Source organism: Saccostrea echinata, unplaced genomic scaffold (genome assembly GCF_033153115.1).
Source record: "Saccostrea echinata isolate AGI-Se365-2 ecotype Australia unplaced genomic scaffold, CSIRO_AGI_Sech_v1 ptg000001l, whole genome shotgun sequence".
Classification (NCBI taxonomy): Eukaryota; Metazoa; Mollusca; class Bivalvia; order Ostreida; family Ostreidae; genus Saccostrea; species Saccostrea echinata.
The window spans coordinates 14201832-14227469 of record NW_026889750.1 but is presented as its reverse complement, the minus strand read 5'-3'; the positions used below and the strand labels follow the sequence as shown (position 1 = coordinate 14227469).

At 34.7% G+C, this 25638-nt stretch overlaps 1 protein-coding gene across 1 annotated transcript in view; it reads left to right on the top strand.

Annotated features, from left to right (window-relative positions):
• The window catches only part of LOC133185623 (transcription factor CP2-like), a 486219-nt gene that overhangs the window by 195129 nt on the left and 265452 nt on the right, over positions 1 to 25638 (top strand). The window contains exon 11 of the mRNA XM_061320938.1: positions 13702 to 13840. Coding sequence (XP_061176922.1) covers positions 13702 to 13840 — 139 coding nt within the window. The remainder of the gene's footprint in view (positions 1 to 13701; positions 13841 to 25638) is intronic.

Genomic DNA, 25638 nt, shown 5'->3' with positions numbered 1-25638 from the left:
CAATTAGAGGTCTTTCCACCTTTCTAAGTGTTTCCATGTAATTTGGGTTGTAAAAAAAGAAGGGGGAAAAAAAAAAAAAAAAAAAAAAATTATGTTTCCAGCAGGGCTCGAACTCAAAACCTTTAGCTTGAAAGGCAGGCGCGCTAACCACTACGCCACGGATTCTGATGATGTAGGTAGTAAAATAATGCTTTAAGAATAATTGCATTGGTTAGACAAGATTGTAATCAGTATTAAATAGTTTTGAGAAACATGTTTCCATATCATTTGGCTTTCAAAAGAAAAAAAGAAAGAAAGAAGAAGAAAAATACAAGAAAATAAATAAAACTCAAAAATTCATCTTTTGCTATAGATTTTTTGTCGGGCTCGTTTCTCTGTAGAGTTCAAAAGGTCTTCGCGCAGCTCCAAAAAAAGATGTTTTTTTTTTTGTTTTTTTTGTTTTTTGTTTTTTTTTTTTTGCGATTTAGGGGCCAATTTTTCTCTCCTTCCCTTTCTCTCTTCCCTTCTCTCCTTCTCTTTTTTCTCTCCCCCTCCTTTTCTCTTTTTTGTTTCTGTGTTCGCTGACTATAGCCAATGTTTACATAGTTACCATGGAAGTACAATACATGACATGTGTTTTAGTGTGCATATCGTAGTTCTATTTTTATGCATTATGCATTCGAAGGTTTAATTTGAGGTGTTAAATGTTCTGATTTAGTTAAACTACTTAGAAAAGTTGCCGATGAAATAAATCGGACTCAAGGCTAATGGTATGTACTATGTAGGTCGTCATATGGGAAAACATGGATTGGGCTCAAAGCGGCCTGACTGCGGATCCTAAGATTGTTGCAGGTTCAGTATGAAGATTCCTGAATGAAACAAGCTTCCATGTGGGTTATGTTAAATGCAACTATGATAAATAAAATGTTCTACATGCATTTTAAGAAGAAAACAAGATAATGAAAGCGTGTAATAGTTTATTTCATACATTTGTATTGGTTTAACCCCCCCCCCCCCCCCCTTCATATATTCTATATTTCTCATATTTTGGATGACCTTGACCTTTGACCTTGACCTTAATATCAAGAACAAAAATGCAAGAATCCATTTCAGTTGGTCCCATGTCTCTACGTCTAAGCGTTAAAATTTTTTTCAAGTTTACGTAAACAGCAAAAAAACTTCAGGGGCAATAACTTGTATAAGGCTTCGATGAATCCTTTCGCAATGATAGATTGAAAAGCCCTCTCAATTAGTAAAAAGCATTGGTGAAGGTTCTGTATCTCTAAGGTTTGTGGTTTCAGAGGAGTAGCGATAACAAGCTTTTCTTGCGAAAGGGGCAATAACTTCATTAAATGTCATCGCTCGAAGTCGTTGGGTCAAATCTGAAAATCATTTAAGTAGTCGACTAATATGAAAGATGCGTCTCTTCGATAAGTTGTGAAACAAAAAATCAGCGGAAGAAAAATAATAAGAAGAATAATAAGAATAATAATAATAAACAGAAGAAAATCAATAGGACTTTCCACAGAAAGGTGGAAAGCCCTAATGATGGTGGGGTCCGTTTTTTATAGGGGGGAGGGCGTCCAGTCATTTTTTAATTTGCTTCTGTAAATCAGTATAATCATAGTCCTATTTAAATAACTATGCAAATTCCAGAGGGGGGGGGGGGGGGGGACTCCCTAGCTGCTCCCTGTCCCTGAAATGACAAATGGTCATGTGACTCCAAAAAAGTAGAAAACTTTTCCATTTGACTATGCATAATTTTGTTTCTTGTGTTATTATGTTATGTATATCTAATGGTTTAAGGTTATGAACCCCTGGAGGTCATCCCCACTCTCTTAATGAACTGGAAATGTTCACAATATGACTACATCAAATTAAATAAAAGTGCATCAATGATAAGATTGCTTTACATTTCATTGATGAATTTGGGTCAACCCATGTACCCTCCTAGAATTAGGAATGAAAATCATTCAAAGAGATGGACCATTAAACTATTTGTATATATTCACATTTTTTATGTCAAAACAAAGTATTAGTTTGCATACATGAACAAACAGGGGTCTGGGAAGGGGAAGGGGCCAGGGGAAGGAGTTATCTCTTTATGTCTTAATTGTTGAAAACTCCTAAAATGAATGTTAACCTCTAATCCGACTTGTACGTCTTCATTATTTTTAAGTGGTGGTGTCTCCAAATGAATGAAAAATTCCCGAGAGAGGCATTTAACAACAAACAAACAAATGACTTAAAAACACAATATACACATGATACATGTACATGTGTATTAGTCAACAGTTTCTAGAACTATCTATTTGAGAAAGAATATTCTGTCTTGCTTGGTCATAAATTCTTTGCTTTATGATGGGAAGGTCTACACATTCAACTTTTTGTTTTTCCCACAATTCAAACATACCTAAATTACATAAAATACTTTTAAGATTTGACAACCAGTTTTTTGAATTATGCATTTCTACACACTCATATAAAACATTGTAACAGTGTTGAATGATACAATTTTTTTGGTCAAGAATTTTCTTCCAAAACTTGATTATATTATACATTCTTTGATAAAGCAGAGGATATCGTCCTAATTCAGAATATACAGCTACGTTACATGTTGTCCTTTTAACTCCTAAAATATGTTTACAAAAATCAAGGTGAAGTTTTTCAATATTAGGTGATTTAAGTGAACCCCAAATTTCTGAAGCATAATTTATAATACTGCCTACAAAACAATCAAACAAAGACAGCAATGTCTCATGATTAAAGTACATGTATCTGATATTTTTTTAAAAATAAATAAAGCTTTTCTACCTTGTTCAGCAAGTTGTTTCTCAGCTCGAGAAAACTTTTTATTATGATTAAAAATAATGCACAAGTAGGTAAAATGATCAACAATTTCAAGTGTTTTACCATTAATATACCACTTTTCACATTCTTTCACTTTTCCCCCTTTTCTAAAAACAACAATCTTTGATTTATCCACATTAATATGTAATTTCCATGTTTCACAATAGTTTGATAGTTGATTCAACAGAGATTGCAGACCAGAAACTGTTTCAGAAAATAGCACCATATCATCTGCATACTTGCAGATAGATACAGGTTGTGTTCTTGCTTTTGTTTGTTTTTTGTGGATCTACAGTCACTGGGCTTAATATTATTGGATGCAAAGAGTGGATTTACAATTTCATGAAAAACATTATTAAATTTGTTTATACTTAAATCCATATCAGATTGGGAACATATATTGTCATAACGACAATAGTCTTGTTCTGTATTCATTTTGGCCGGTATCAGGGTTCACTCGAACAGGTAACTGACTATCAGCTGTGTATGTAAATAAATTATCCAAAACATCCTCATGAAGTGTATCATTTTCTATAAAGTCTGGCAGTGATTGTGTCCTACTATTTAAATCTCCAAAAACGAATACATCACCTTGATCTTGGAAAATACACAAAAAATTTTCTAATTCACTAAATATATCACAATTATTATTTTTCAAAAATGTAGAATTAATGGGAGGTAAGTATGTAAATGCACAATAAATATCATTATCATGATCACACATTGATTTGTCAATTTTAAACCAGATTATGGCATCATAAAAAGAATCCACAATTGAAACATATGGTATACGTACATCTCTAATCAGTATAATTGTTCCTCCTCCCTGAACAGATCTTGAATCTCTATGAAATACGTAAGTACGAAAATTTTCCACTTCCAAAGAGAAATCTTTATGAATCCAACATTCCGATAGACATATAATATCATATGTACACAAAAAATACTTTAAGGAATTCCATTTGTTTTCAAAACCACCGTTAATGTTCCATCCAATTATTTTAAGGGGCTGAATATTCTCCAGACATCCCTACCGTGGCTTTGGTGTCCTGTGATCTGGTATTTCCATCGCTTGGTCCTGTCTGTAAAGTCTCCCTTCAATATAGAGCCTGTCCTTAACAAAAACTGCCTTTTTGTTATCGTCCTTTGCTTTCTTCATAACAGGTAGTAATTTTTTCCTCCTATCTTGGATTTCTCTTGGGAACTGCTCCTAGATTGATAGGTCTGTGTCTTTCAACTTATACGCACTCTTACGGACAAGTTCCTTCTGAGGAAATCTCGTGAACTTCGCAACAATGGGCCGTATCTTGCCAGTTTCTTTTCTTCCAATTCTATGCGCCCTCTCGATGTCGACATTACCCTCTATTTCCAGCAAAGAACTACATACATTTTGAATAATACTAGTGCAGTCTTCAGTTTCATTGGGCAAGGCTTCCTTAATATTGTAGAATAGAAGATTATCTCTCATAGACCGACATTGTAGATCTAAAATTTCCTCTTTCATCCGAGAATTTGCATTCACTGACTCTTCGAGTGCTATTTTTAGATTGTTTATCTCACTAAAGGCTTTCTTAGTGTTTTTGTCACTGTCATCAACAGTTTTAGATATGAACTCCTGACTTTTTTCGACATCAGAAACTCTGCAAGTAAGTGACTTAACCTGACTTTGCATAGACTTAAAGAACATTCAATTGAGTCAAGTTTTTCTAAACGGCGTGAGATTCCATCGAGTCTACTGAAAATTTCTAATGCCCATTGAGGCGGTGCACTTGAATTAGTAACAGGAATGTTCGATTGAAAATTAGGCTGTACATGCATTTGAGTAGGGTTCATACTCACAAAACCTTGTGGTGGTTGCATAGACAGTGATGGGATGGATGGATATTGCACAGGGATGGAATTTGAACACGGGTTAGAAAGATTCGGTGTGATTTGCGATTGACCCAGTGGGCCCGGCATGTTGGTCGCCATGTTGTCTTCCTGTCCTCCCTTTTTTGATTTCGTTCGTTTCTTCTTCTTTGGTGGTTTTGATGGAGACATAAAATTCATTCTGTTTGCAGCAAAGTGACAATAAGAAGACAATACACAGCATTTCCATGTTGGAGTTTCACTTGTAGACTATAAAGTCATAAAAATTTAAGCCTCGATCATTCCCACCTGCACACGTACCGACGCATGCGCTAATGTTAACATTTTAATTTACATGTTTATTACTAAGAGTTCAGATTTACTTATTTTTTTGAAAAAAGACACATACAGGAATGTTTAATGTGTACTGTTAACATATGGGCAGCCCAAATACTTCTAATGAAATAATTCACAATAAAATATAAGAAAATTTTTGCAACAAGTCAATAAGTATGGAGGTTCAGATCCAAGGTTGAAAGGAATAATTAATTCTTTGGCACGTTTTACTGTAGGAATCATGTCTCCACTTTCCATGGTATAGAATCCCTCATTTGGGCATTTAGTGAGAATGTTAGCCAGAATAAAACCTTAAAAGAATCTGCACTGAAACTGCAGGAACACATTCAAACTTCAGTGGATAACATCAACATTTAAATATTGCTTTGATATTTGAAGGGATAAAAACTTGGAAGTAATTGATTATTAATCGATTACATCTTCCAAAGTAATCGATTACAATTGATTACAGGACAAAAATGAGTGTAATTGATTAATAATCGATTACACTAAATTCCTCTAAGTAATCGATTATTAATAGATTACATTTTTCAGAAATTGTGCCCATCCCTGTTCCTGATTATTACGTGATCTTCAATGAGGAAGCTATCAGACTTTACGAAATTATCCTGGAAGCTGATTTCATCTATGTGCGTGCGCTCTCATTTGTCGCCATGGATTGCTCTGCAGTGTGCAGTGGTTGCTGGTTCTGTTATCCCGAAGAGTTTGCCGATTTATCTATTTGCCGAACTATTTAACGAAGACAGAGAAATTTCATTGTGTGTCAGTGAAGAAGCAGTTCGCCGCTGGGCTCATGCCAAAAAAATTTCTCAAGCAACTACCAACACCTTAATTACGATGGGCTATGACAGCATGGAGGCTTTGTCCTTATTAACCCCCGATGATCTGGAAGATGCCCCTATTCCGGTTGGTCAACGATGCTTCCTAATTCACTCCATTAAGGGAACCTTTCCTTTGGGCCCAGCTGCCGAGGAAATTCAACCAACACCGCAGATGGAGCCTGTCGCTAGCAGACCCCCACAATCATGTCCTGACAGACATTCAAACAGACACTTTTATAAGGAATGTCCTGGGGAACTTGAGCCAAGTCCAGCAGCCATCTTCTATGAACAACGAGGCCACAGCAGCAGTCATGAACTCCCCAAATACAGGTATGGTTTCATGGCAAGATCCCCAATTCTATTGGAAAGCTTTATCTTCAAATTCTGGCCCTTCAACTCATTTTGATATAGTAGATTTTGTGATAATGCATCCTTATTGCAAACAGAGAGGGTCTTATCTAATAATGAGGATGGTCAGCTCATTTTCAAGTCTGGTCTTTCTAAACCAAAATTGGAAAATTTACGTATTTCCCAGTGGTCAGTAGTCAATTTGGCCATTCTCCAAAAACTACTGACTGAAAACCTGCTTGCCCATACGCAGATATTAGATTACCTCTCATACACTACACGCATTTATCAGCTTTTGTCAAGCCATGACACTAATCAGTTTTCTTCTATGATCTTGAATACAGAAAGCTGCAACACCTGCATAAGTTTAGATGGGGAACAGATATCCCCCACATCCAAACCGTATTTCTGAAACCACACCCACCCCAGACCCACCCACCCCCCAATAACCTACTAAGTCTCGGCCCTTTTCATCCTAGGGACACAGAGCCTCTCACACTCCCCAGGGTATGGAGATATGTAGGAAATTTAATTCTAGAAGGGGCTGCATGGTGCGTCAGTGTCGATTTTCCCACACCTGCTCTATTCCAGGGTGCTCGGAGCGTCATCCAGTGCATGAACACCCTGCAAAAAACAATTAAAGAAACCCTCAGGTCTTATCCTTACTGCTTGGGAAGATGAGCTTCATGACGACTCTGATAAAGAATTTATTTTAAATGGTATACACAATGGTTTTCATATTATTGACCCCACTCTGTCTCCCCAGCCGGTAGAATCCGCAAATCACCCCTCTGCTACATGTACTAATGATCCTGATATTTTTGCTAAAACTACAGCTCGAATCCTCACAGAAATGGAAGAAGGCAATTATGTTCAAGTTCCTAACCCCCCTTTGATTGTAAGCCCAGTGGGCATCATTCCAAAATCTGACAGAGGTATTCGTATGATTCATGACTGAAGTCACCCAAGGGGGGGGGGGGGGCAGTCAATGATTATGTGTCCGATTCTTACAAATTTTAATACCAATCCTTAGATGACGCTACTCGGCTGGTGAGACAGGGCTACTTTATGGCCAAAGTTGACTTGAAATCTGCTTATCGCTCTGTCCCCATTAGCTCTGGAAGTCAAAAGGTAACAGGCTTCAAATGCTTTCTGTATAATCAATATTCTTATTATACCCAACGCAACAAGGTGCCGGGGGGGGGGGGGGGGGGGGGATAATGTTTTTGACCCGTCCTTCAGTCCTGTTTTTTTTTTTTGTCAGCACAACTCCTCATAAACCGCTGCACAGAATTTCATCAAACTTTGCAGATATTTAGGACACAATGTGTAGATTTGCATATTACAAGGAAATTCTGATTCCTGTATTTTTTTTCTGGAATTTCGGAACTTTTCGACTTAGATTTTTGGCCATATCTTGAATATAGAGATGAACAGTTTGTCAGTGCAACTCCTCATAAACCGCTTCACAGAATTTGATCAAACTTTGCAGATATTTAGGACACAATGTGTAGATGTGCATATTACCAGGAAATTCCGATTCCATTATTTTTCTGGGAATTTCAGCACTTTTCAACTTAGATTTTTGGCCATATCTTGAATATAGAGTTGAACAGTTTGTCAGTGCAACTTCTCTTAAACCGCTGCACAGAATTTGGTCAAACTTGCAGATATTTAGGACACAATGTGTAGATGTGCATATTACCAGGAAATTCCGATTCCATTATTTTTCTGGGAATTTCGGCACTTTTCAACTTAGATTTTTGGCCATATCTTGAATATAGAGATGAACAGTTTGTCAGCGCAACTCCTCTTAAACTGCTGCACAGAATTTGGTCAAACTTTGCAAATATTTAGGACACAATGTGTTGATGTGCATATTACAAGGAAATTCCGATTCCGTTATTTTTCTGGGAATTTCGGCACTTTTCAACTTAGATTTTTGGCCATATCTTGAATATAGAGATGAACAGTTTGTCAGTGCAACTCCTCTTAAACAGCTGCACAGAATTTGGTCAAACTTTGCAGATATTTAGTACACAGTGTGTAGATGTGCATATTACCAGGAAATTCCTAAGAGTTTTGCCTGTTATTGAAGAAACTTTCCAGCTAGGTAATAAGGAAATCCACTGGAATCAGCTTTTGTGATGAAATTTTATGTGAAATATTTTATGACTTTAAAAGACCCCTATTGATTTTGAGATCAAAATATTTATTTAACACACACATACACACACACACACACACACACAAAATCTTGGATATTTCTCTAACCCCCCCCCCCAAATTTGTGCTTTGCCTTAAATAATTTCATAAGTACAGGATTTAAACAAATTCATATGACTACATCATAATTTTGTTTCCATCAATTATTTAAATGTGTAAATTGTCATGTGTTGGACATGGACTTACACTCATTAACAAATCGAAATCGCTGAGGAATTTAAATAACAGTTTGTCAGCATAACTCCTGCACTGAATTTCCTGAAACTTTGTAGGTATTTCAGACATAATGCATAGATTTGTATATTACCAAGAAATTTTGATTCCATTATTTATCTAGAAACTTCAGCCCAATTAAATTTGTAACATACAAAGATTTGAATGTCCTTATATGCAAGAAGTTTTGATGTGATGATATTTTGCAAGTAATGTCCCTTTTTGAATTATACTGTGTATTTAAGATGCACTGTGCCATTCATTACGTGTTGCATTCTCGAGCTTTGGGGGAGCGTGGGGTATGTGAGCTTGCTCATTTTTTTCTTCCATTTTATTGATACCGTATTTGGCTGAATATAATACGCACTTTTTTCCCAAAATAATTTTCTGTGAGAAAGGGGTGCGTATTTTACACCACAATGGGATTTTGATAGGTTTTTCTTTCATGTGAAACACGGCTATCATATGCACATACCGCAGTATTATCTAGAGACTTATGCAATTTCTTGCTGTTTATCGCCATATATAAAACTTCGGAAAGTTATTGTTGGAATGTAGGCTTGTTAAAAATGTTATATTTATAACCTTTTGATAGTTAAATTAAATTTAAAAGCAAGTTAAAATTAATTTGAGCTGCATGTTCATCGTCGCCATGTATCCCACCATTAACGATGTTATTTATAGATGTTCACACATTCCTTTCCCACGTGCTTCCGTAATCATAGTACACATGTACCTAATCTGTCAGACACCAATAAGTCATTTTTTAATGAAATACAATAAAATAAAATTTATTTTAGGTTTTGAATAACTCGGTGAAAATTCATTTCAACATAATCACCCCTCTATACGTCCCAATGAATGGAAGCCAATGCTGTGAACACGTGCGCTTGTCACTTGATAATTACCCCTCAACACCCCTCCAGGCAATTAAATTGTTTACCAACTCCAAAGCATTGTTTTTACAGTTAGAGCACTGATTATTTACTGCCCTTATTAATGGCTTTGATTATTTTCTTTGTTAAAAATCGGGGGTTGGTTTATGATCTTTCGTATGTGATTACGACACATTAAACAGTTAAACGCTTGTTAAATGTAGTTTTACTTTATCTTATATCGGCCTCATGTTAAAATGATTGAGAGTTAAAAAAGGAAATATGAAGTATGTTGAGACTTAAGTGTTATCATTTACCCGTGCTCTGTAGAAAATATAAGATATCCACGAAGATTACCTCGATGTATGAAGACATATATCCCACCTTTGTACATCATTTTTCACAGCTTTGGAGGTGTGTTGATAACTTTACACTCTTGTTAAATTTTGATTTTCTTTTTATAACATCAGCTATTTATTTAATTAATTAATTTCAAGTTCAAAAGAGGAAAATCGTAGTCTATGAATACTTTGATGTTGCAATATTGCTTGCCCTGTTAAATTTACGTAATTTTCAACATGATTACCTTAAACTCAAAATAAATATGACAACTGTTAAACTTGCAACAATATCTCGTGTTTTGTTGAAATAAAATTATTTCTACAAAGAAAAGTATACGGCGACGTATAATTTCAATATCACCGTATGCTAAAAAAATTAATAATAAACTCTGTTAATACTTTAATGCAACATTATCTTGTGCTTTGTTAAAAATAAATAATTTCTCCAGATTGCCGCGATATGGAAAGTCAAGATTAAGAAGTAAAAACGCATTTGAATAAAATATCGTGTTCTGTAAATTTTCGGCACTTTATCTTCGCGCCGATTTTCATAGCAAATTACCGCGATTTTCAAAAGTTCAGAACACCGCTTGGTAAAATTTTCTGCTGCGTATAATACAACCGAACTGCATTTTTCCCCCCAGTTTCAGGCTCAAAAAGGGGGGTGCGTATTTTACACCAATGCGTATTCGGCCAAATACGGTACTAAATTACATTTTGGATCTAAAGAGGCTCCTGGAATTTTTCATTGTTTTTCCCAGGCAGTAAGACGAATCATGGCCCAGAAGGGTTTCTCTATTGTTGCTTACCTGGATGATTTATTTATTTGTGAGAGCTCAAAAGAAAGCTGTTACAAAGGTCTCTCACAATTGATAATTTTATTGCGTAAACTTGGGTTAAATTATATAAATTTGAAAAAAGTTGAAGACCCATCTCAAACCCTGGTTTTCCTTGGTATTGAGATTGACAGCACTAAAATGTAACTCTCTTTGCCTCGGATAAAGCTCCAAGAGCTTAGGGCTGAACTTGCACAATTTCTGGGGCACCAGCATGCCTCAAAGCATCAGCTTCAGTCCCTTGCTGGGAAACTGAACTGGGCGGTGTCGGTGGTGTATGGCGGAAGAGTGTTCCCGCGCCGCATCATCAACGCTTTCTGCAGGCTAAAGCGTAAAAGCCATAAAACTCGCTTATCTTACACCATAAAGCAAGACATTGCTTGGTGGCACAGGTTTCTTGAAATCTTTAATGGCAAATCACTTCTTCTTGACACACTCCCCATTACAACATTGCACACAGATGCGTGTCAGACGGGGGCTGGGGGTGTGTGGAACCTTGACTGGTTCTACTGTAATTGGGAAGTTGGTTTTCCCTCTGCTATGGCTTTTCATATTAATGAAAAGGAAATATTAGCAGTTGTCCTTGCGGCTCATAGATGGGCACCATTGTGGGCCAATCACAAAATCATATTCTTCTCAGACAATTCAGCTACTGACTCTAGCATTAACAAATGTTCATCGAAGAATATAATATTCTAATGAAATGCCTTTGTAGCCTTTTTTGGCTGTTGGCAATTTATAACTTTAGGTTTGTAGCCCAACATGTCCCCAGTAAGGACAATGTTCATGCAGATCTCATATCAAGACTGCACAAAACCATGCAATTTTGCATCTATGTTTGCCCCCCTTTACCAAAGTGGGAGCCCCTCCCAAAGGAGATTTAGTCACCTTTCTCAGGATTCTTTTAATTTTCTTTTTAACAGGCTCAGACCTTATCTCATCCCTGGATGCCCTCCTCAGGTCACTGCGCAGTAAAATACTAGCAAACTCTACCAAGCAGGCATACAGCTCCTATCTGCGGTCTTATATTCTGTTTTGTAACAAAATAAACATACCATTGGTACCCATATCCCCTACCAATTTGTGCAGGTTTGTGGCTTTCTTGTCCTTTCGGTTATCATTTCAATCAATCTGCAATTATCTTTCCGTTGTTAAATTGCTCCATGTAGAGACAGGCTACCCTAACCCCCTTGAATCTGTTTATCTATCTAGCACCCTGAAAGGAGTCAAACGCCTGCTAGGTACTCAAACCTCTCCCAAACTCCCAATAACTCAATCCTAATTGCACAAAATATTTACAACCCTCAATTTTCAGCAGCCCCTTGATTTGTTATTCTGGGCAGCTTGTCTGGTTGCCTTCTTTTCGTTTTTTCGCAAATCTAACCTTTTAGCTCCTTCATGGCAGCTTTTTGATAAACATTTGTCCTGATCTAATGTCACCTTTCAAAATTCGGGGGCAGTGTTATCAGTAAGATGGTCCAAGACAATTCATTTCTCTGAACGTGCCCTCCAAATTCCAATCCCACATATCCCTAATTCTCCTTTCTGTCCCAGCTGCATTTTGTGGCTCATTTTTGTACTATTCCCAACCCCTCAGCTTCTAAGCCCAGCCTTTTCCTACTGTGCAAACAATCGATGGCACAGCTTAACTTACAGTGTTTTTTTGTTAAAGCTCAAAAAGACCCTATCTTTAGTGGGAATTGATCCGGCTAATTATTGTGGACACAGTTTTTGTCGTGGGGAGCCTCTTTTGCCTTGGAATGTGGTCTCCCCCCAGACTTGATCCAGCCCCAAGGTGACTGGAAATCAGATGCTTACCATTCTTACTTAGATCCCTCTCTGTCTTGCCCTCTACAAGTTGCTAACCAATTAGGTCAAGAAATTCATCGCCTATTTCCATTTTAACTCTTGCCATGTCTCCATCCTGGTTATTATTTGTATTTTTTTTTTTGGTGAGCGTGTTTGTATGTATGTATGTAGTTGTTATTTATTATTAAGATTGTTCTTTTGATTATTATTTATTGCTGCTGTGGCTTCCACCATGGTCACATCCTGTGTTTGGGACTAAGGACGTTATCGTGTATCCCAGATTCCTTAATGTGCACTCTGTTGAGAACTTTACTATATGGGCATTCCCGCCGACTGTGGTTACCTGCCCTTACCTGGCCAACCCATAGTGACACTTGAGGACTGTGATATTGCCTATGTGATCTTAGTCGTGCAGACACTGGCACACTTTTTGACTGAACTTCAGTATTTTAGTTCATTCTATTGATATAATTACCTGTGTGACAAAGTTGTGCAGAATTTGGCACACTTTTTGTCTCTACTTTATCATTTCAACATTTTTTTTCCCTACTTACTAAACCAGTTTGGGATTTGGAGAAAACCTTGATTATGTCATTTGTTTACCTTATTGTTTTACTTCCTTCGTATCTATGTATATGTATGTAATAAATCATGGTTGTTTGCCCAAACTGGTTGTTTGTTTTCTTCACAGGCAAGTCAGACCCACCTCTATAGAGAGTGGAATTAATGTAATATAAAATGTAATTTAATTGTTATTAATTTATGATCATGGCCCTTTTGTATGGGAGCCATTACCCATGTTGTTTTTATTATTTAAACTAATCAGATTTCAGCTAGTAATTGTCCGCTTTATTCAAGACCCTCTAGTCCTAATGGGGATCCCCCTAGGGGACTATTGAGGGCGCCCTCTATATTTGGAGGGCGTCCTCTATTTACGTAATTTTCCTCCAATCAGGATTGTCCTATACCAAATTTCCAAAAATAACAACTTAATTGACCAATCAGATTCCTATTATCAATATTAATTATTTAAGCTGATCTGTAGATAGCGTCACTTTCAAAAAAATCTTTGAACCTGTAGGCCACGCCAGTCGTAAAAATTAATTTTTGTTTTTTGTTTTTGTTGACTATTTGTAATACAATTTCAAGTCCTTTAATTCTAATTAAGCAATCAAACATTCAGATGTTGTATTTGTAGATCTCCTGCACAGAGTAGCAAAACTTTTCCAGGAGATGGAGATGATTCTTCGAGCTGCAATGGAGGAACTGGTTCTAGCAAGAAACTCAAGTCCACAGTTTCTACTGATGACCTGAACACAACAGCCAATTTTAGAGGCGTATGTTTTTTTTTCTTAGCTAAGTCAAGAATAAAGTTAAAAAAGATTCTTTAAAAAATAGTTTTTAGAGCAAGTCCATTTCCAGTTACCTTATTTGGCCGAATATAATACACACTTTTTTCCTAGAATATATTTTTGTGAGAAAGGGGTGCATTAATAGGATGTTGACAGGTTTTTCTTTCGGGTGATGCACGGCTATCATACTGACATAACGTAGTATTATCTAGAGATATAGCCAATATTTCTTGTTGTTCACCACTATATTTAAAACCTCAGTAAATTATTGTTGGAACATAAACTTGTGGAAAATGTTATATTTATAATCTGTTGATACAGACCCTGAAACGTGCTACTACCCCAAAAAAGCGTGTGACTTTCGTGCGCTTTTCGTTTCGTGCAAACCGTGTAGCGTTTTGTGTAAACCGTGCAGCGTTTCGTGCAAACCGTGTAGCGTTTCGTGTAAACCGTGCAGCGTTTCGTGTAAGCTCCAAAGCGTTTCGTGCAAACCGTGTAGCGAGCGTGCGAGAAGCGTGTGAGAAACGTGCGACTTTCGTGCAAGAACCGTGTGAGAAACGTGCGATTTTCGTGCAAGAATCGTGTGAGAAACGTGTAGGATTCATTCGGAAGTCCTCTTATTTTGAATATGACTATTGTTGGATCAACATGTCATTCTGTGTTGTTTATAGCTAATATTATTCGGGTATATCATACCGGTGGTATTTTAAGAGTAAAAAAAAATACGGAAACAACAAAATAAAATTATTCGGTAATGTATTACATATTTGTTTGATTTTCTTTCTTTATTTATTTATATAAAGATGGACAGAAAATGTGTTAAAAGTATTTAATTATATGCACATCAATTTAAAGGTAATTGATTCAATATTTTTTAAAGGGAGCAATACTTAATATATTTTTTTAAAAGAAAATTCATTAGGAATCCGGTCTTGTCCTTTTCATTCAGTTATTTGAATACCTTCACCATTGTACATGGGATATAGAGATTACAAGAACATATCGGTGATTCATACAAAATAATAGAAACATGTAGATACATGTATGGCAGGCATGAAAAATAAAATGCAAAATTTAGTGCGTTGCTATAAATGTGAAGTATAAGATTTCTAGGCCGGGGAGCACAGTTAATTGATTTTCTTTATGAACGAACATATTTTTCTTATATTACAAGATTGTGATACAAATAATTTTGAAATTGATGAGTAATTTATTGTCTTTTTATGCATAAAATCGGTTGATTAATAAAAGTCTTGTAAATGAATTATAATTCACATACATCAGCAAATACAAGGTTAAATACTTCAAAGGGGGGGGGGGGGGGTGATCAAATGAAAGCAAAAACTGAGTTTTTGTTGTAAACAAGTGTTTTATTGATATTTTTCTTTTGTAAGAAAATTATTGCTTTTTTCGATGGGGTGCGCCCAATTCACCCTTAAAAAAATATATTGGATTCTTCTTTACACTTTCAACACTCTACTTACGACTGCGATCAAGGTCATTTACGACAGCGATCACGGACTCCACGTGCCGGGATTGAAAACTTGTTCTGCTATTATCTCTTGTCAATCATAGCTAAGATGACACCCGACAATAACGATCGATTAATTAAACGGTAATACCCGTTGATTTTATTTCTTAAATTTATCCGATTGTCTGTAAGCAGTGAATTAATTTGCCAGTGAATTCGTGAATAAAATAATATAAAGAAATAAATCCTATATAATTATATATCAATTGTTTTTATTAGTCATGCAGTTCTAGGACATAGGACATGTATACATATATATTGAATGTATTGTTAAGAGCTGCGACTATTGAGTACATAATTATTGATTTTTTTTTCTAGACGGGGTTTGAAATCAAGGATTTTAAAAGGCGGTTGGACATTGTATATTGATATTTAATAAACACAATACCGGAAGAGAGAACGAAAGAATTACAATACATATCCCCCGGCTTCTCTACCATATTAGATTTTAATGATAAATTAAAGTTTACCTCTGTAATGAAAATATATATTTACCATTCTGAATAAAGTGCATATTAATGAATAGCATGTATCGGGTCCCGCTGAAGACATGAATATCTTTTTTTTTCTTAGAACGGGCACTTGTTTCTATAATAATTTTTTTCCCGATTGTTTACTTACTAAACCAAGTGCCCGTTATATTTAGCCATGTACAGATTTGAAGATACAACAGTAAGATCTCGGTAATCTAACCACCCCCCCCCCCTTTCCTGCACAATGTTCCTGTTTGAAGCAGTGTACACATTACATTTGAAAATTTTAAACAGAGCCTAATTTAATCAAATGAAATTATTTTCTTTACTAAATAAAAAAAATATGTATAAATCAATCAATAATAAAAAAGGAAAAGAAAATCAATCCGTTAACAGAAATCATACGCAATTTAATCAATATTTTTTTTTCAAATATAACTGTGAAACTGAGTTTATTTATCAGTAATAAAGTCAGTAATGGAACGTCCTTTTATTGTCAAACTATAATTGTAAAAACATTAAGGTATGTCACTCGTGAAATTTGTTATATCAAGGATTTTTTGAGAAGTATATTTTGGATAAGTACTCATATAGTATGACTCAAAATTGCAGAGAAAATGGGGGGTCAGTGTGCATTTAACTGAGCTACGGTACAATTAAGTTGACCTTTTTGCACTTAAATTGTAACACTTTTGTTAATCACTTTAACCATTAACTTATTTTATAAGATGTAACTATGGCAATAAGCATAATCTTATTTTACGTAAAATAATTTGAACAATATTTATCATTGAACAAATCATGCAAATTAATGCGCGTAAATTATTGTGTGACCTTTTTGCACTAAAAAAGTCTCATATTTGGGGTATTAAAAATCTAAATAGGCAATAGAATATTTTCTTGTATCAAACTTTTTACGACTTAAGTGCTGATCGGTCAAAAGTATCGAGTAGTTTAAAATAATGAAAGAAAAAGTTGGGGTCAGTGATGTAAATTTTGAATTATTGGTCAAAATATGCGATTTTCTGGCAAAAAACTGTGTAAATTTTATCTCGACTTCCTTAATATATCTTCATTTCTTGGCAATGTTTGTTGAGCGAAGGTGTAAATTTTGTTATAAAAATATAAATTGAGACCTATATTTAATATTCCAGGCATATCATAACAGAAAATATTCTCTGAGTAAAAGTGTGTGAGGCTAAGGATCCAAAATATGAAATTTAATAAATGTGTAGATTTGCAGAATTTTCTGCTAAATATCCTTACGCCACAAGAAATAGCCCCTTATAAATCTTGCTTCTTTGTGAATTTTTGAGCAGTTTTTTAATTGAATGTTGAACATTTTACATTGTTTAATTTAAATATGTTATAAAGATTGAATTGTAATCAATAGTTTTTAAGTAAGAGGTTCTGACTGAAATTTTCTAAAAGGCTGACGAGTGATATACCTTAAATGCTGTAAAAAATGATGAATTACAAATATAATTTTTTTTTTCAGTGCATAATTTAGAGTCTAGTGAAAAAAAGTTTGACGATGATGAGCATTTCATCGGGCGGGTCACATACTCATTGACAACTATTAATTAATTACAACTGAACATTGAGTATTTTATCTTTTAATGTAGTTCTGGTGTAGCGAGTTTTAATCATAACTTAATCTGAATGATTGTAATTCTTAACTACTCGTTGATTAATCCGTAATAACTGAAATAAATCCAAGAGATTCCGAATAGAAAATCCAGATCGAGGCCAAAGCGTGCGAGAATCGTGTACAAAGCGTGTGAGAAACGTGTAGAAAGCGTTTCGTGCAGGTTTTCGTGTAAAACGTGCAGCCTTTCGTGCAAAGCGTTTCGTGTAAACCGTGTAGCGTTTCGTGCAAACCGTGCAGCGTTTCGTGTAAACCGTGCAGCATTTCGTGCAAACCGTGTAGCGAGCGTGTACCGTTCGTGCAGCGTGCATGTGGGGTAGTAGCACGTTTCAGGGTCTGTAGTTAAATTATATTGAAAAGTCAGTTAAATTAATTTGAGTTGCATGTTCATCGTATCCGTGTACGCCGCCATTAATGTCTAAATGATGTTATTTATAGACGTTAATTTACACATCCCATTGCCACATGTTTGTGTATACACTTAATCAGCTAGACACTCAGGTTAAAAAAAAAAGAAAATAAGCAATTTCGTAATGAAATACAATGAAAAAAATAATTTTGGTTTCAAAAAAACGCAGTGAAAATTCATTTCAACATTAACAATAAGGGCTTAAAAAACAGTTAGCCTGTTATAATTTAATGGATTCGAACTGTTACAATAGCTTGTGCTTTGTTGAAACAAAATTATACTGCAATTTTAAATCAACGTTGCTGTTAGCTTAAAAAATTAAATATAATGCAAAAATATTTCTTGCTTGTTGAAATTTAATTCTTTCTGCGAAGAATACCGCCATGCATAAAATCAGGACTACCCTTAGCTCAAAAAACAAAATACCTGTACGAAAAATGATCGTGCTTAAATTTGCTTAAATAAATACATTATTTCCACAAAGATTTTAAGGAAAAATTACCATGATGTAAATTATTATTATTATAAAATTTATATAGTACTTAATATAATTTAAATTACTCTAAAGCACTTTTAAAAACAATAAAATAAATGTAAAAATATACAATAATCAACACACATAATTAAGAATCTGAAATTCTTTAAATAAAATGTAAAAAAAAAAAAAAAAACAAACAAACAAAAAAAAAAACAAAAACAACTAGATGCTGTCGTGAGACAGTAATACCCGCACTAAGGTGTTTGCCTCTAAATGCACACTCCTTCATATTGGGCCTACCAAGGAAAAAGCCAAAATAATTCTATAAATTACACAGTACATGTATTTGTCAAATCGAGCATAAAATGCTCAGGTGACCATGTGACCTATGAGCCTCTTATAGGTATTTCCTTTACTTAATTCATTACCAGTCTGAAATAATTTAATTAATGATGTAAATTAGGTTTTGATAAAAGGGGGATATAAATTTTTGGCCCATAATTGAACTTTTTTAATTTATTTCCTCAACAACAAATAATATAATTTTAGTACAAAGCGTTTTTAATGAATTTATCAAAATGTGCAAACTTTTTTTTAGTATTTAATTAGGCAAAAACCCTCTTGAAAAGCCATACCCAATCAATTTTGTCACCCCCCCCCCCCCCCCCCCCCCACACACACACAATTCGCCTGTTTTAGGAAATAGGCCTAGATGGCAAAGTTATGTTAAAAACATTGTTTGTTATGATAATTTAAAAGTTGTTCTTGTACTGTACATGTATGTGAACACCTTATTGAAAATTTCTTCATCACATTGGGCTTGCGTCACCCTAATAGTACTAGTTTTACCATTATCATTTTTAGATTGCACATGCATTCGGCAAACCTTGGCTGATTCCGTCACCTTCATCAAATGTTAGAACGTTAGATAAGGTACGAATTGGCCGAGGTGTGCCGAGTGATTGCACATGGTTGCAGTGTGGTGAAAACATCATTACATGTATATCAGTAGGAATTAATTCATTTTGTGTTTTAATTGGATTATATTTCATGAAGTTGACAGGACCTATGACAGTCCGTAAGTACAGATTTAAGTATAGACTGGGGTAAAATAAACCGAAATGCAAATGGTTAGGTTAAAGTTTAAAAAGGATCAAAGATCAAAGATTATCAGATGCCACAGTAGACCAATTTCACATTCTGAAGAGTTATCTCCCGTTGTCGACATAACATTCAATTACATGCACAGATCCAGGAATTTTTTCGGGGGGGGGGGGGGGGGGGTCCCCACACCTTAGTCAAAAAAATTTCCAGCCCAGAATTTCCTGTGAAGCAAAAAAAAAAACAAACAAACAAACAAAATAAAAGCAATGATGGTGGGGTCCGTTTTTTTTTTTTTAATAGGGGGGTCCAGTCTGCAAATTCCAGGGGGAGGGGGCAATCTCCCTAGCCGCTCCCTGTCCCTGAAATGACAAATGGTCATGTGACTCCAAAAAAGTAGAAAACTTTTCCATTTGACTATGCATAATTTTGTTTCTTGTGTTATTATGTTATGTATATCTAATGGTTTAAGGTTATGAACCTCTGGAGGTCATCCCCACTCTCTTAATGAACTGGAAATGTTCACAATATGACTACATCAAATTAAATAAAAGTGCATCAATGATAAGATTGCTTTACATTTCATTGATGAATTTGGGTCAACCCATGTACCCTCCTAGAATTAGGAATGAAAATCATTCAAAGAGATGGACTATTAAACTATTTGTATATATTCACATTTTTTTTATGTCAAAGCAAAGTATTAATTTGCATACATAAACAAACAGGGGTCTGGGAAGGGGAAGGGGCGAGGGGAAGGAGTTATCTCTTTATGTCTTAAGGTATGTCACTCGTCATCTTTTTGGAAAAGTTCAGTCAGAACCTTTAACTTCAAAACTATTTTTTACAATTCAATTTTTACAACATATTTAAAATAAACAATGCAAATTATTCAACATTCAATTAAAAAACTGCTTACAAATTCATGAGGAAGCAAGATTTATGAGGGACTATTTCTTGTGGTGGAACGATATTTAGAAGAAAATTCTTCAAATCTACACTTTTGTTAAATTTAATATCTTGGAACTTTAGCCTCACATACTTTTACTCAGAGAATATTTTCCGTTATGATATGCCTGGAATATTAAATATAGGTCTCAATTTATATTTTTTTTTAACAAAATTTACACCTTCGCTCAACAAACTTTGCCAAGAAATGAAGATATATTAAAGAAGTCAAGATAAAATTTACACATTTTTTTGCCAGAAAATCGCATATTTTGACCAATAATTCAAAATTTACATCACTGACCCTAACTTTTTCTTTCATTATTTTAAACTACTCGATACTTTTGACCGATCAGCACTTAAGTCGTAAAAAGTTTGTTACAAGAAAATATTCTATTGCCTATCTAGATTTTTAATACCCCAAATATGAGACTTTTTAAGTGCAAAAAGGTCATTCAAAAATTTACGCGCATTAATTTGCATGATTTGTTCAATGATAAATATTATTCAAACTATTTTACGTTAAAAAATATTATGTTCATTGCCATGGTTACATCTGATAAAATATGATAATGTTTAAAGTGATTAACCAAAGAGTTACAATTTAAGTGCAAAAAGGTCAACTTAATTGTACCGTAGCTCAGTTAGATGCACACTGACCCCCCATTTTCTCTGCGATTTTGAATCATACTATATGAGTACTTATCCAAAATATACTTCTCAAAAAATCCTTGATATAGCAAATTTCACGAGTGACATACCTTAATTGTTGAAAACTCCTAAAATGAATGTTAACCTCTAATTCGACTTGTACGTCTTCATTATTTTTAAGTGGTGGTGTCTCCATATGAGTGAAAAATTCCCGAGAGGGACAATTAACAACAAACAAACAAATGACTTAAAAAACACAATATACATGTACATGTTTATTAGTCAACAGATATACTTCTGGTCATATATCTAGTTCTCCCTTGAATCAGAAATGATGATATAAATATTTTAAGAATGATTAAGAGTTGAAAAGGTTGTGCATCTTAAAATTGACCTAACCTAAGCTCTGTAGTTAAATTAGCTATACCACTTTAGCTTATTTTGCTACTCAAAGCACCTTAACATGCTTAAGATTAATTATTTTTAATCATACTTTTTTCTAAAATGTGCAGTTTTTTCAACATGGATACAAGTCATACATTTTCAGCTTCTTAAAACAATGCATGAAAAAAAAACTGCTTTTCAAATACTGTAACTCTTTCCAAGTACTTGTGATCATAAGTTTTTCTCACTTGAAACAGGGAATTATTTAATCTTAGACTAATTATAAATCCTGGATTTTCAGAAAATTTTGAAATCAGGTGTAGTGCCTGAAGACTAACTTAGTTTTGCTTGAAATATCAGTTTTCACTGTAGTAGATACTGTCTAAACGGGTAAATGTGTAAATAAGAAGGTAATATAATTGAATTATTGTTTATTTTTATTCATTTGTGTTTTTATTGTGTTCTAATTTCATATTTTTATTGTTTTTATTGATCATAATTATCATTTCTAGGGTAAATGCCTTTAATGCAGTGTATCTGGTGTTCTACTGTTGTATCTGTAGAAAATAATGACGCATGGGCAGATGGGGGTTAGTCGATGCCTGGCATCAAAAATCGACTAACCCCCATCTGCGCATGCGTCATTATTTTCTCGCTAAATTCTGCAGTTTTCTGCAATCAAACGGCGATATTAAAATAATCCATCGAATGTCCATCATTAAATTATACTACCACTCCACTGTTATCGCAAAACGTTCCTTCCGAGTTGTAGATATCCATTAAACATTGCCAACAACGCACGGCTTCATAGTCCCCATGAATGAAGACCTGACTGTTCAAAGAAATGACTCGCAGCCACAGGCACTTGTTTCGGTAATAAATTTTTAACTAACGAAAATACATACCGATGTGTAATCAGCACGACAACTGTTAACACCTACATGTGTTTTCACAACCGTAACAACTTTTAAATCCCATAAAACGCCCAGAAAACGCAGCGATGTAAACACTACCAAATTCCTAATGCAGACAACCACTACTCGACGTCACAGTCGTAAAATACGACGTCACAGATACACTGTTTTCCCGAACTTTTCTAAAGCAAAATGGTGATTAAGCATTGTGCGTAATATAAGGCATACTGTCTTTGTTGTTCAACACACGTACTTTTAATTGTTTGCAAAAAGTTCTCCTTTAACCAGGTAATTAAATATCACAAGAGGAAAGGAAACTGGAATGTCTTTAGTACAGAAATCGGTCTTTGAAAATTGAAGATTCATGATCCGCCCACTTGTTTCACCTCAGCTAAGAGGTGCATATTTAGTGTGCAAACGAGAGTTTTCAAGCCATTGTGACGTCACTGTCAATGATTTGTAACAGATCAGTGAAATCTTATAAATGAATCATTAAAAAAATAATAATAAAGAGTTAATCTGTGAAAAAGTCTTGAGAAATATAAAACAAATTTTTACTGATTAAACAGGTGATATTTTTAGCTGTGATAGTCGATATAAGAGCTTTACAGAGCTTATGTTATCTGTTATTTCATTGTACAAAATGCCGACTTTGAATAAAACTTACTTACTTACTTTAAGGTGTAAGGCACAACAATTCTCCACAAGGCAGCATTAATATTGTAGTACTTGATGTACATGTAAATATACTGTAGATAATCCGTTTATTTGAGATACCCCACATGCCCCCGAAATAAATTTGTATTGAACCCTTTTTATCGATCGATTTGTGTATGATCAAGAACTAACGAGAAGTGGGTTGACTGGAACAGGGAGAGGGGTGTGACTGGAACAGGGTGGGGGTCGACTTCTTATCGTTTATACAGCTCCCTTAGCAAATAGCAAATGGATTTCTGTTAAAATATCTATAAATCCACAGTGATTTTATATGATATTGGATAATGATCCCCTTTTTTTATATTAAATATTCAAAAAAAAAAAAAAATTCTAGAAACCTACCCCCATCAGGAAAAATGCTCCCGTATACTCGGTGAAATTCGTAAGTTTCTCTATTAAAATATCGAAAGCCACACATGCTTTTGTTCACACTTTATTTATAGAGTCTTATACAAACAAAATTAAGATGTATTATAAGAATTTTTAGTGTGTGTCTGTGTGTATTTGTGTGTGTGTGGGTGGGGGGGGTAGGGGTGTTTGCGGACATCCTTCCCAACATCCCCTTGAAATTCTCCATTGAGCACAGGTGCAAGAGACATTTCTATAAATATTTACCGTTGGTTCAGCCGAGATATATGAATATAAAATCGCTTTTTATAATTTTTAACTAGTCTTTATAGGTTATAAGTTCGACTAAAATCTTAGCTATATTGTCACTTGCCGAAAAATCGAAGTATATGGAATGAGTAAGATATATGTTACTGTCGATGTATTTTAAGTACATGTATGATATCCCCTGAAAATACTATTAGTTACTCCATTCTTTCCCTATAATTTCTAGTAGATCTGTCATTAACGGGGAAAAAATCTTCAAATATACAAATTCGGTGTAATACATGTAGCACATTTTCATCAAAACTCTTGTGCTACACATATCTATTTAATTATGAAAAGCAATATAGAGATATAACATGCTCATCAGTTTTAATAGAACTATTACACCTGCCAGGCCACCTGTGAAGGAAATGTCACTCAGAATTGCCGAGGAAAAGAAGGGCGGTGGGGGGGGGGGGGGGGGTACCAAACCCTGCTCAAGGAAGTGCTGCGCTTTTAGTTCCGTTAAATGACAATCGCTCAATTTTTATCGTCCAAGAGAGCAGTTCTTCTACATTAAAAAATAATATTAAAAACATTTTGACGTTTAAATCTTTGTTTACGATTTTTGTTTCACAGAAGCTTATATATATTTTTATCAAGTGAAAACTCGATCACTAAAAGATACTTTATAAATCGATTAGTCTGTCAAATGGTCTAGGTGCTGGCCGTGAGTGTTTTATTTTGTTCTTCGCAAGTTAGATTCCTTCAAGAACCATTTTAATATTTATCAAAATTACCATGAGAATATTTTGTCGACCTTTACGGAATAATCCATTCAACAAACATTTTTAAAAAAGGGGGAAGGGGGGTACAGTACTTGTATTTCCAGAAGTTGCATGTTAAGTCGTTTATTATTATTCTAATAACTGTCATCCTCATCGGAAAGTCTAAGTGAATTAAACAAAAGTAATAATATAAGATGTCTTTGCCTCCTGAATTTTGTAAAGACAAAAAATTAAGAGATTACACACACATTTCGTCCTCATTTGACTCGCGTATCAAGCCTTGGCTTTCGGTTAAATGAAATATAGTGATACTGTATTTTGTATATTTTTATCTGATACCATTTTAATTTACTGAGTATGTAAAATTAGAGGTGAAAATCATGTTACAGAAACTTAAGGTAACGTATTATGTATGCATCTCAATACATGTACCTGTAATTCCATCTGTATTTAAAAAAAAAATGAAGTGTCTGATGAGACTGTAGCTTTGCTGTTTTGTACTTAAGGCATTAGCAAGGTTCCTGGCTACTGTATAGAAGTCACTTCAGCAGGTTTAATGGTACTAAATTGACCCCCCCCCACCCGAAATAAGTTTTGCAAGTTTTGGTATTTTTCTTTCATTTCTTTTCTTTTTTTGAGGAAGCGGTATGCTTGTCAATATTTTTCAGACGTCATCAATTATCCCCCCATTTCTTGAAAAACGATGCTTCGTGCTTGGTTTATTCCTCATGATGCCAGCAAATCATTAGTGAATTCTTTTGAATGATTTTTTTTCTTTGTGCAATCCAGATAAAAAGTTTTGAAGTCATGAATTTTGTGGCCACAAACATGAATTAATGCTTTACCCTTTGTTTGTAAGAATAAGCATATAGTTACTCGGACGATCGCCCCCCCCCCCCCCCCCCTTTTTTTTAAACACATGATCAATCCACTCTGTAAAGTATGCTTGATAGTATTTTCACACAAAACGTCATATATCTAATGTACTGTCATTTCATTTTTAAGTGATTATGCTTTGCGCTTCATTTTCAAGCCCCTGTTTAATACACAAATAAAGCAGCTGAGGATTTTTTATTTTGAAAGTAAAGATAATATTTGAATATCCTGTGAACTCTAGTTTAATGAATTACAAACATAAATATTAGCA